The sequence below is a fragment of the Protomyctophum bolini genome (assembly GCF_963924005.1).
Source record: "Protomyctophum bolini genome assembly, chromosome: 24".
NCBI classification, from domain to species: domain Eukaryota; kingdom Metazoa; phylum Chordata; class Actinopteri; order Myctophiformes; family Myctophidae; genus Protomyctophum; species Protomyctophum bolini.
In genome coordinates, this window is record NC_137885.1 from 10,533,032 (window position 1) to 10,546,124 (window position 13,093).

Sequence of the window (13,093 nt, forward strand, 5' to 3'; positions counted from 1 at the left end):
AGTCATTGGTTAGACCAGTCAGTAGTCCTAGTCCTACAACTACAACCTATCTCAAACCCTCAGCCTAACCCTAACCTCCCACGGGGCTGCACACTTAAACCTAACCTTAACCCATGTCTAACCAATGACTACTAGTCTAAACTAAGCATGCGCCCCGAGACTCTCGCCTTGCTCTCTGCAAACATGCTGCCGTCATCCGCGGTCTCTCCGCACAGCCCGGTGCAAACAATGTGACACCTGTCGCTATTCAAACAAGGCCTCCACTTCCAAATTAATTGCCTACAATTACACAAACATTAAATTCCCATTGACAATGAATGTTTGACTTTTGTCTTGACTGTCCTAGTTAACTAAAGATTATTTCCTGGATTAGCATAAGCATTAACTTTAGTTTAAAGATTGTTTAGCACTCATTATAATGATGACCAACTAGTAACTACATTGAAAGGAAAACTAAGTGAGTTGAGTTGAGTTCAGTCGGTTCTGTGCAGTGGAGAAGCACCATTACACAACCAGGGTTCACTATGTGGAAGTTGGAACCTGTATACACAACACTAACACTACACTACAACGTTGTAACACTATAACATTACACGACAGCATAGCAGAGAACACAATGGTACAATATTTTAACAGCAAGAGACCTAATCGGTCTTCTAGTCTTAAATGAACACAATCCCTCCATGTTTTTAGTCTTGAGTTCAGTTTTACAGGAGCGTTGTGTGCACAACAGGCAGGCCCATGATGATGTCTGTGGCCAATGCGAGGCACACGGTCCTAAACCCGGTAATAATTAAGCATGCTCTCTTAATCATTCGATCTTCCAAGTTCAGCTTCTGTAACGTCAATAATCTGATGCGTTACGACCAACACAGTCCGATTTGTACACTAGAATACTAGATTTGTGCGTCCGTGTTGTCACTGATGTTAAAGTGATGGAAGAAGTAGCCTGCACTCACATTTTGTACTACGTAATGCCCTATATTGTAGAAATACTACAAGCTAAGTACAAGTTCAGTATTCAAAATGTACTCGAGTAAAAGTAGGCCTACAAAAGTATTGGGATCAAAAGGTATAGGCTACTCATTATGCAGAAGTGGTTTTGTAATAAATACATAATATGTAATAAGTAACGAAAGTTTTCAAATGTGAAAAGTAGGCCTACTACAATGTTACCTCTGAGATCCAGTGAACTAGTGGAGGCCTACTGACAATTGGAAATACGGGGGAAAAAAGTAATATGGTATATAAACTCCTGACAATTGGAAATACGAAGAAAAAGGAATGTGGTACATAAATCATGTAGGTCAAGGAATATATAGCACTAATAGCAGGTACACTATATTTCAGTCATTGATCATAATGGTATGGTAAATGTTCTCCTCAGGTGCTTCCATACACTGGAGGCATTCCAGGAGGGTTGGAGCCTGGAGAGATCGTCATCATTCAGGGCACTGTTCTCCCTGATGCTGACAGGTGTGTGTGTGTGTGTGTGTGTGTGTGTGTGTGTGTGTGTGTGTGTGTGTGTGTGTGTGTGTGTGTGTGTGTGTGTGTGTGTGTGTGTGTGTGTGTGTGTGTGTGTGTGTGTGTGTGTGTGTGTGTGTGTGTGTGTGTGTGTGTGTGTGTGTGTGTGTGTGTGTGTGTGTGTGTGTGTGTGTGTGTGTGTGTGTGTGTGTGTGTGTGTGTGAAAATTGAGTTATGAGGTTTCCTCCCGACAGCGACGATATAATTATGTAGATCAGAGGTTTCTGCCCTGCAGCAATACAATCTGTATTTAGAAATCGGTGAACTTTGTCTCCCCCTACAGGTTCCAGATAGACCTGTGGAGTGGCTGCAGTACGAAGCCTCGCTCCGACATCGCCCTGCACTTCGACCCGCGCTTCGCCTCCTCACCGTGCGTGGTGTGCAACTCCCTGAAGAGCGACAGCTGGGGCAGCGAAGAGACCCTCCACCAGCTGCCCTACAAACGAGGAGCGCCCTTCGAGACCATCACCCTGGTGCATGAAGACGCCTTCAAGGTTAGCACAGACACCCAGGAACCGGGACGGTTCCGGCGTGCCGCCCTGTGTCCGAAATGGTTGAGAAATGACAGAGTTACTGTGTGCCAGTCCCTCTACTGTACTGTACTGTACTGTACTGGCACACCCGAAATCAGTTAATATGCGTGTATGTTTGTGTGTGTGTTAGGTTGCGCACAGGTGGTGAAAAACAACCATGCTGTTTTCATGCTCATACCCAGCCAGGCAGGCAGACAGGCACACACCCAGCCAGCCAGCCAGCCATAAGCCTTGCTGGAGGGATAAAGGCTTTTAAACTACAGTAGCATTACCCTGGTTCTATTGTGTAAAGTAGATGGTTCACAAACTAGAGTAGGGATCCTAAGATATGATTTTGGGGGTTCCCCAGATGATTAGCTTAATGTGCAACATTGTTTTCTCAGTCAACAGTGTACACAACATGCAGTAGAAGTTTATGTGGGGGATCTGCACTTTTAGAAAGTGACAGTTTTTAGGCCTTTCTTTTTTTTTTACTCTTATATTTTTAATCCCACGATTTTGTAACCCATTTTTCACCCCTGTGTCAATCATCTAATGTGATCCTGGGCTCTACACACCTAGTCCCCATATATGGGGGACAAGGGGAGAGCAACGGACTTGAACTCATGCTTCCTTCATGCCTGAGTGTCCAAGTTGCTCCTTTGCACCTGACAGGGGGGAGTTTCCCTGGTTGGAATAACGTGTTCCTTCCACGGGCTACGTCCTTTCCCCTCCATCAGGCGCATCAGGCCTTTCTAATACCTCTAAAATGAAAGAAATAAACGAATAATAACTTATTATTAGTTTATTTCTTTCATTTTAGAGGTATTGCAATTTTGAACGTAATAAGGTTTCCACTCGACAACAACGACATGTAAAACCTTATTTATGTGTACTTAATTGCGTGCCACTATTACACTCAGTAAATAGCAATCTACAAGCTTGCAACGTGTCACGGATGTGCCGCTTTGTGAGCTTGCACATCTGCTACAATGTATCTACTTCAGTATAAAGTATAAGTATAAATCAGGCTTTCAGAAGTGAACGCAATAAGCAAACGGGTCAAATCAGCCCTCAACGGCTCCTGACATAAATATGTGTTCCATCGTGCAGCCTGCAGCTTTTCACCAGAGGAGAAAAACTGAATTTTTTTATCCAAAATGAGTTAATACAATAGCACAGGCAGACTTTTCACATACTAGAGCATGCCTGAAATAAATGTCAGAGGTGAAATCGACATGTAAATATGAAATAAATGCTTAAACATGTAGCGATGTGTAATGTTATAGAGACCACGGCACAGAAGTGAACCTTTCAAGCTTGTTTTCCACAAGACATTACTCTATAAGCCATATCTCCAAAACTGGTGGGTCAAACTGAACAACCAATGTATCAATTTTCAAAATTCAAAAAAATCCAATGGCAGTCCCTCAGTCAAATCTGGTCACATGGTGGCAGTCCCCCTCCCCTACTGGGCAGGTACTTTCTCTTTACATGGCTTGGGTGTTGGCCTGTTCTGACTTGACTTTCAATCCACAACTCCTGGGTTCAAATCCTGCTTCTGTTGTTCTTTTTGTGCCAACCCCAAACACAATAATGAGTAATGAGATTTCCAGTAACATGGAAATCATTGTCTTCACCAATAGGTGGCAGTAAACGGCACTCACCTGTTGGAATACAAGCACAGAGTCCCATTGGAAACAGTAAACACCTTTTCTATTTCTGGGAAGGTCGTGGTTCATGCTGTTGGCTACATCCCAAACTCAGTAAGGCTTTCCTTCCATGTGTTTTGGTTAGATTCATAGCATTTAGACTGGTTTTCTTTTTAATCATACATTTATTTATCATTTTCTAACTTTGACTTCTCTCTCTCCCCGACCCATAGGCAATATATTCGGAATCAGGTGACATGGTGAGTTATTCCTGTTTTTGACCCTCCTATGCACAGCTTTGTGTATTTGTTTGTAGCACGGAATGTGATGATTTGATTGTCTGATGTATGATGATAAGTGAGGGGGAGTATACACAGGTATAATGTTTGTCTTTAGTTCAATGTTTGTTTTGTAAACGCCATTGACAATGAAGGGAACATTTCTGTCATAATGTGCTCATTACGTCATATTGTCTCTTTATTGTTAATGGCGTTTAATGTTTGTGTTCGCACCGTTTGTTTTACATCACCATTAACATCACCTAACCAACATGAGTTAGACTTTAACATATTAGCTCCCCTCACTTCACACGGGTGTGATTTTTTTTGTTATATATTGCCATCATGTGCTAAAAGAGTGACTTTGAGAGCTCTTTCTGTGTGCAATGTAAGTCAACGAAGAATTATTATTATTATTTTTTTATCCCACGATTTTGTAACCCAGTTTTCTTTTCACCCAGTGCCAATTATCTAATGTAATCCTGGGCGCTACACTTCCTCTGCCAACCTGGGGGGGGCAGCGGACTGACCTCATGCCTCCTTCTATGCATGAGGAGTCCAAGCTGCTTCTTTTCACCTGACAGAGGGGAATTTCCCCGGCCGGACGTAGCGCCTGGAAGGGACACGTTATTCCGACCAGTTACTTTCCCCTCCATCAGGCGCCCCGGCTGGCAGTTTTAGAGACCAGGATTACGGCATGTTTTTGTGAGGGTATCTAGTCTACCCGGGGAGAACATGCAAACTCCACACAGAAAGGCCCTATCGCGAACCCCCGCCTCGGGTTTGGGCACTGATGACGCGGAGGAGGGAACACGCCGCCAGTGCCCACAGCGTCCCCAGCGGGAATCGACCCCAGGAGCTTCTAGCTGTGAGGCGACAGCACTACCAACTGTGCCACCGAAGAATGAATTTCTAATCAACAGAGAAACTATTGTCACCATGGCAAGATAACTTCACAACCCAAACCTCTAGCAAAGTGTGCTTTTAGTCTCACATGCCAGAGGCCAATCAGTGCCTCTACTTTTATAACATAAATATTTATAGCATAAATATCTATTCTCTAACATTCTAGAGTCTTCCATACAAAGGCAGCATTCTGAAAGGCTTGCGTCCAGGACAGCACATCACAATCAAGGGACAGGTCAGCATGTACCCCCACAGGTAACCAAGCACATGTCCCTCAATCACTACTATCTACTGTCAACGAGTCATCAGTTGTAACTGTGCTCATTATGTTCATAAAAGACTATGAGAAAACATTATCTTTAAAAATTTTGGGGATGATATTTCAATCTGTACTTTTTCCAAAATACTAAAAATCGTTGATCACAAAGCTCATCACGCGTGTATTTATTGTTCATGATTTCTCTGCAGTCAAAGACGAACACTACTTTAGCTCCATTGATCCAAGCCGGAACACAATCAATTGATTGATCATTAAAATAAACATGTTAAGTAGTAGATGGGTGGGCTGTGAACGCGTTTGAGTTTTCTAAAAGTGGGCCCTGCATGATCCAGAAAAGTGTGAGAACTACTGACTTAGACCAGTGGTTCCCAAAGTGGTTCACCCAGGGGTACCTGAGGGAGTTCCAGGGGGTCCAAAATGGACCCCCTGGAACAAATGGAACCAATTGGACCCTAACGGGTCCATTTGGTTCCATTTGTACACTCTCAGAGCTAAAATAACATTGATTTTACAATATAAATTGGGGGTCCCAGAGATAGAAATGGTCAGTAGACTAATGCATGTCAAACTGGGGGTCCTTGAAATTAAAACGGGTTGACAATCACTGCCAGAGCCGTAAAAATCTTCTCTTGTCCCTGGCATGTCTTTTCAAATGGGGGTCCGCGGGTTAATTAGTGTCAATTTGGGGGTCCTTGACATGAAAAAGTTTGGGAACCACTGATTTAGACAACACCACGGAGGCATAACGTGGTGAACTCCTGTCAACTTCACAGTGAACCTGCGCAGCAGCAGGACGGAGAACATCGCCCTGCAGCTCAACCCCCGCATGAAGTCTGGGATGTTCATTCGGAAACCTACCTGAGCGAGGCGTGGGGACGCGAGGAGAGGGAGGTCCCGTTCTTCCCCTGCTCACCGGGGGAATACTTTGAGGTAGGTTGATTCCATATTTTTATTTGAACGGGTCAATAGATGAAACTCCACAGCAAACCGCCTCTACCCCTGACATAAGGACTGATGACCGGGTTCAGTACGGTTATGGTTGTTATGATTCAGGTTCAAAGATTCTAAAAGGTGCAGTGTTTGAATAGCCTGGCACAGCCAGACTTCATCCACCCCTATTGCATATGCCCCGAGGCACGCAATGCAGCACGGTGGTATATTGATATCGCAACATGAGGCTAGTGTTTGAACCTCCTAAAGAACATTTTCACTGTCCATCTAAATTCTGAAAGGTGGGTTAAGTAAGACGTTCTCAACAGTATTGCCTATACCAGTGTGGCTCAGGAGATAAACATGGGGTTTATAAATGGAACATTTGGGGTTCAAGGCTTCTGAAGGACATTTTCACTGTCCATTTTAGATTCTAAAAGGTGGGTTAAGTAATACATTCTCTGATACATTGCTCATGCCTGTGTGGCTCAGGAGTAAAATACAGGGTTTGTACACCAATCGTTGTGTGTTCTAACCTGCCATAGAACATTTTCACTGTCCATCTAAATTCTGAAAGATGGCTAAGTAAGACATTCTCAACAGTTACAATAATTGACAATCTTAAATCCTTAGTTATAAGTTTACCTAAGATCATAGGTTCAAACCTCAAACAAAACTAAAATGCCAACTAAAAACAAAAGCCCTCAAACCTAAAAAAGAAAAAATCGCCAACACTCAAATAATAATAATTATAATAGGGAGAATTTTAATGTAAGGTAGCCTATAAAAATATTTCTACAATTGCTTCAAAATGTAATGGAAAAATGTAATGGAATCCCTGTGAAACCCTGTACTCACTGAAAGCAATACAATTTGTGCTCTAAAGAGTGTGGGGAAAAAGAGATCAGAGTAAATTTTCTGTTATACTAAAAGTAGTTTAGCAAAAATCTGATTGGGTGCCATAAGGCGGTTGCTATGATTTAACTGGTAATGATAATGAATTTATTTATATAGCACATTTCAAGACACATTTAGTGTAGTCACAGCTACAACAAGATATCAATAAATGACAGCAAGGACAACATAAAAGCATACACACAAAAATAGAATACGGTATGCAAAAGAAAATTAAGAGAAAGCCTTAAAGGAAGACTGACACGCCCCTCGGGAGCTAATAACTGCTATCAAACAATGCTATCATGATTCTGACGTCAGAGTGGCGAAAGCTTTCCCCAACGACTTCTATGCGGGCTCGCCGGGCTTGGTGGCCGTGGTAGCATAGCAACTTATGCTACTATTTTGGTGTCACATTTAGCTTGAATACTGGGTGAAAGTCTCATTAAAAAAACTGTGTGTTTATGCTTGTTCATTGTAATAATCAATATCGCTATGATTATTTTATTTATCGCCGCGTCGCTCCGCATGACAACATAGTCTAGCCCGTCTCAGATGCAGGCTGCACACACACGGACGGACGGACGGACGGACGGACGGACGTATAGTCTCTGGTCAGGTCCCCGCATTGAACTGGGCATGTGTGTACGCACACACACACACACAGACACACAACTTTTAGCCGTGGCTATAGTGCATGACAGCGGGGAAGAGATTCCGTGCCATTGCATGTGTGTGTGTGTGTGTGTGTGTACACACATGCCCAGTCCCCCGTAGAGGCTCATGATCTCGTCCGCAAGACTATGCCTCGGCATAGCGATATTTATTATTACAATGAATACAAACATAAACACACTATAGTTCACTTGAACAATGTTGTGGTAACTAACTACGGTATTACAGAGTGAGAGCGAGGGTGTACATGTCAGCCTGCGGCTGAGAGGGGAAAAGAACAGTAGTCGCGCTGCTCTCACAGCGGCCAGACAACAGCAGACCGTCCGTAGTCGCGACTGTCGCGCTGCGGGGCTGAGAGGTCTCAGAGCGGGCAGACAGGGGTGTTGGCGACCGGGGGAACATGGGACTCCAGTCCAAAATTTGCGCTTGTGCTGCAGTTCCCCTAAAAAACCCCACGCCAACCTCAATTGCATTCAAACTAAGCATTTCTGGCGAAAAAATAATTTTTTTCAATTACATTTATAGCCAATATGACGCTAAATGTACCGTCAAAAACGCTAGCCTGACCTATAGCCACTTGTTGCTAGCGCCGTAGCCCCGTTTCAAACTGTTTCAAACTGTTTTCAGTCAGACCACGTGATGTGCTGTACCACCCATATTAATTTCGGGGCATGTCAGCGGACCTTTAACATAAAGGTGGGTTTTTAGAAGGGATTTAAAACATGACACAGATTTTGCAAGTCTTAAGGTAGGGCGTTCCATATTCTGTGGCACCCTGGCCCTGTGTGAACCCACTTTGAGAAACCCTGCCCTAGAAGGTAATTCATTAATCAGTTAATTAAACACACCTTAGGAAGCGGGGCGAGCTATATAGAGTCACACTGTTTTGTGTTTACATTAAGCTCTGCTTAGTAAAATGAGTGTAAAACAACCTGGAGCAGAGCTGACCAAAGTTCACAAACACAACACAACGCAACACTGACACCTGTTGGACACAACGGAAAACAACATGTATTACGCATAGTGCAGATGGTTCCCAAACAAAGCAATGTCATTGGGCAATGGCCACACAGGACAGCTGTCAATCAACTCTAGTCAAAACTTTGCAGGTTTGACAGGAAGGAAGGAAAACAGTCTGAGAGAGTGAGAGATCTGTGGAACTGGAAACAGCACTGTTTATAAATTAAATTATCTGGTAAATGTTGTCACCAAATGAAGAGTCAGCGATTAATATCAGTGCGTTTGAAGCTGGGTTTTCACTCAGTATTTCTACCAAAACCAGCTGACATTAATAACAAGATGGACTGTGGCTGGTAAACTTGTGAGAGACATTTCAACAAGTTTCTGAGTGAGTATGGATGCTATCTGAGAAGTGTAATAGGACATTTAGTTAATGTACTGTCTGTCTAGGACCTTTATAGCCCTAGAATGCTGTCATATTGCATACATTTCACCAACACAGGATCGAGGGCATGTAGTGTATTTACATACACTACATGCCATACATATCTGAGCCATTCTAGGGCTAGAACCTTTAATAGTGTTCCATGTGCAGGATAGGATCCAGGTGCACACTAGCCCCGATCTAGCCATGGTTCATGACTCAATCATCATGGCAGTCATGTTTCAGGGCTAGCCCCGATCGGGACCCTCAGTTACTGTATCTTTATCTTTGTGTCCAAAATTCAGAAAAGGTAACCGAGGGTCCCGAAAGGGGCTATGTATGTGCACAATGATTTAGAAACGAAAGCAGAGGGATTCACTGCTTTTTTCTCTTTTTCATCTGTGACGCTGCTTTAATCTTAAATTAATTTTAAAATTAGACCACTCTTTCAGGCCGTGACCACACACTCTGACAAGCAAATGTAGGAGTTAACTATAGGCCTGCCGCCTACAGTAGGCTACGCCTATTACATTTAGTTTGACTCAGTTCCATAGATAAGTATTGTGAAAATCTGCTGATCTACAAGATCACAACGCCTCGTGTTGCGAGCTGTTGGGAGCTTGTAGATCAGCTATTTTGACCTCTTTCTTCTATTTAATTATTTGACAATTTACAAATAATTAAACAGTTTTTTTTAATACTACCGGTATATTGTTTGTTGATTACTTCTGATGCAATAATAAGTTATTAAAAGTTCTTAAATTGTCACTTTACTGTCATCTGGGGAACCCCCTAAAAGCATGTGTCCCGAACCACAAGAGTTAGTTTTGTTACTATTGATTGATTGACATGTCACTGATAGGCCTGTCTGTCACAATTATGACATACTGTAATCGCCATCATAATCGTTTCCATGTCTCAAAAATGTTTCCAAAAATAGTGGAAATGGTTGATCTCCAGCAGAGCCTAGGTGACCAGACTTTTTTGACTTGAGAGCTACTTTCAAAATGACCAACTCAACCAAGATCTACCCACCAAAAAAACATGATCTCATTGCTGAAAATAGTTAGAGGGGCTTTGGAATAGCGGCTCTGGCGCTACACAACATGAGAAACACACTTGGAATGGGAAATAAAAGGGGGAAAATGGAAATAGTTTGTGAAACTATTTTTAAATTATACATGTCATGCGATCCACCTGCACAGGCTTTGTGATCTACTGGTAGATCGCAATCTACCTTTTGGGCACCCCTGATACAGGCTCACAATTCATCGCAATGTGACACATTGTAAGCTTGTTGATCAGCTATTTCCTCTATTTTATTTTTTATTTGAGATATATTTCTTCATGATTCATTTTTTTTATAAAAGCTAGACAGATATTCAATTTATGTATTCCAATGTTCAAAGGAAAAATGCAATTCAATTGTTAATCGCAATAATTGTTAATCACTATAAATTGACAATTCATTGTCAAGTGAAATGTCATGATGGTGACACTGATCTAGGATCTGATCCTTATATACTCCTTCTTATTGGTTGATTGTAACAATTAAACACTCAACTGTTTCTCTCTCTCCACTCCTCTGCCAACTCCTCTGAACAGCGCATCGACATATTCTAGCTGTTGCCAGACTTGAGCGTGTAGACGTGGCCGTTTTCCGCTCAGAGACGGCGTCTCTTCCGGGTTTTTAGACGGCTGGTGGATGGAATTTAAGCTCCACCCACGCGGCTGAATGGCGCGATGACCAGAACCACAACCCGTGTTGGATTTAGTATGTCGCAGCAGACCAAGAGGTCAGGCTTCTCTTCTTCCCATGTAAGTCCTGCCTCCACGCAGGATCTCACTGTTGGCAAACGATGTACGTCATAACTCATAAGTGCTCTAAACAAGCATTACAAAGTCCATAGACTTGACTGACACATGACGTAATCTCCAAAAGCCATGCATTGGGGGGCTAGCCAAATAATGAATGGATTACCGGTATGTTAAAAATGTAAATGTAATTTAGATATCATGCTACTTGGACAGAATCATTGGTTACCTGGTATTTCAATGTACAGATAATACTTCGACATGATCATTGGTGTTTAGTTTAACTGGTGTTGGATTCATGTTAATGTGTATTTTCTAAATGTTACCACCAGAGGTACACGGACAAAATGTGTCCATGGCAAGACTTGGTCTTGTCCGTGGAAAATGTTAGATTTTCTCTTTTACACACCATTATAATGTTCTTATTTTGATCTTAAGACCCAATTACTGAATGTCAGTATCCAGCATTTCTTCAGAATAGGTTTGAGTGTGTAGTGTACAAATGGAACCCTTAATTACGGGTCCATTTGGTTCCATTGTCCGCTCATTTGTATGTCTGTGGCAAAAATGTAATTTTGACAAAAATGTCCACCACAACCCTGACATGGTGATGACCCCTGAATGTTACAACAACTCAATGTCTGCCGAGGACTTATTTAACTTATTTTTTTGATCTCCCAGACTGTCAACAACGCCATTAACGCCTTTTTAACACGTGTTTAACGTTGGGCAAAAAAAAAAATCAATCTAATCTAAACCAAATCATTGCACCGCATTGTGAGCTTGTAGATCGGCTATTTTCAGCGAATGTTCCCACCAGAATAAGGATGGTTAGTTGGTCCTTGACCCCCTGTTGAAGACCTGTGGTTTAGACTAGAGAACTTTAGACTGTCTCTCTGTGATCCTAGTTAACGGAGGCACTACAGTACTGTGTCTCTGTGATTTATCTTTCAACCAGGACCGCCCGCCCACTTGCCCCGGCCTTCGGCACGCACACACACACACACACAGATCTAAGATCTGATCGCACACCTTTCGATCTAGCATACATTGATGCATGCTAGATGTACCAGTAAGACGCGCAAACGCGGGAAGCGAACACCGCTGAGACCCTGCAGATCATGTCTGTCTGTCTGTCTGTCTGTGTGTCTGTCCCGCTGTTACTGTATATGTGGACCTGGCCCCTTTTGTGCCCATATATGGAGCTGAGTGGACCTGGCCCCTTTTGTGCCCATATATGGAGCTGAGTGATTGCTGATGCAACACACTCCATATTTGGATAGCGGGACAGACACACACACACACACAGACACACAGACAGACATGATCTGCTAGGTCTCATAGTAAGTGCTCACTGCGTTCGCAATCACTGCGTTCGCAATGAGACTTGTCTACTGATGCAAGCTCCCAATGCATTTCCAATGGAAGTCACATGGTTTGACACAACATTTTTGTTGTACGGCTTTCGGCTGTGTTTCGACTGCCCCCCCGCCCCCCTCCCCCTCATACAACAAAAATGTTGTGTCAAACCATGTGACTCCCATTGGAAATGAATTGCGAGCTTGCATCAGTCAATAACATCGGCCATACAACAATCTGTTGTGCACGTGTGAGTCAGGCCTAATACCCCTTCCTATTGGTTGATTGTTAAAACTCAACAGTTTTGCTCTCTCCACTTCTCTGCCACTCAGGTTGAACAGCCCATCACTGCACATCTGGCTGACATCTCACAGGTTGAACAGCCCATCACTGTACATCTGGCTGACATCTCACACTGGAGAAGAGTCACTGCACATCTGGCTGACATCTCACACTGGAGAAGAGTCACTGCACATCTGGCTGACATCTCACATTCGCAAACGATGTACGTTTGCCAACATTAAAGTTCATAGAGTTGGCTGGCAAATGATTTACGCCATTAGTGTTCTAAACTAACATTTAACGGTCTTAACAGGTCCATAGACTTGGCTGCCACTTGTGACATGACTAATCTTCAAAAGCCATGCATTAATTGGGGGGGGCTAGCCACTCACAAAGGGCGCTCTTGACCCAACAGACCCAACATGGGCACTAAATTATAATAATAACAACGTTGCCCACCATCCCCAGGCCCCAGTGTGAGCGCTCTGGCTGCTCTGTCTATATCTATAGGATGTGGTCATTCTTCTATACTGTTGAACTGAATGGATTATAAATATAACTGTGTGCTTCGCTTTGTGACCTATGACCTTTGTGTTTGACCT

At 43.0% G+C, this 13,093-nt stretch overlaps 1 protein-coding gene across 1 annotated transcript; it reads left to right on the forward strand.

Annotated features, from left to right (window-relative positions):
* Window positions 1–747: 747 nt before the first annotated feature.
* On the forward strand, window positions 748–12,667 carry LOC308311916 (galectin-8-like; the record flags this gene model as incomplete). Its single annotated transcript, XM_080758712.1, has 9 exons — window positions 748–786; window positions 1,388–1,476; window positions 1,808–2,018; window positions 3,683–3,802; window positions 3,922–3,948; window positions 5,039–5,127; window positions 5,926–6,082; window positions 10,641–10,853; window positions 12,542–12,667. The coding sequence occupies 8 exons, from the start codon at window positions 748–750 to the stop codon at window positions 10,656–10,658; spliced, it is 750 nt and encodes a 249-aa protein (XP_080614838.1). The 3' UTR covers window positions 10,659–10,853; window positions 12,542–12,667.
* Between the last annotated feature and the right edge of the window lie 426 nt (window positions 12,668–13,093).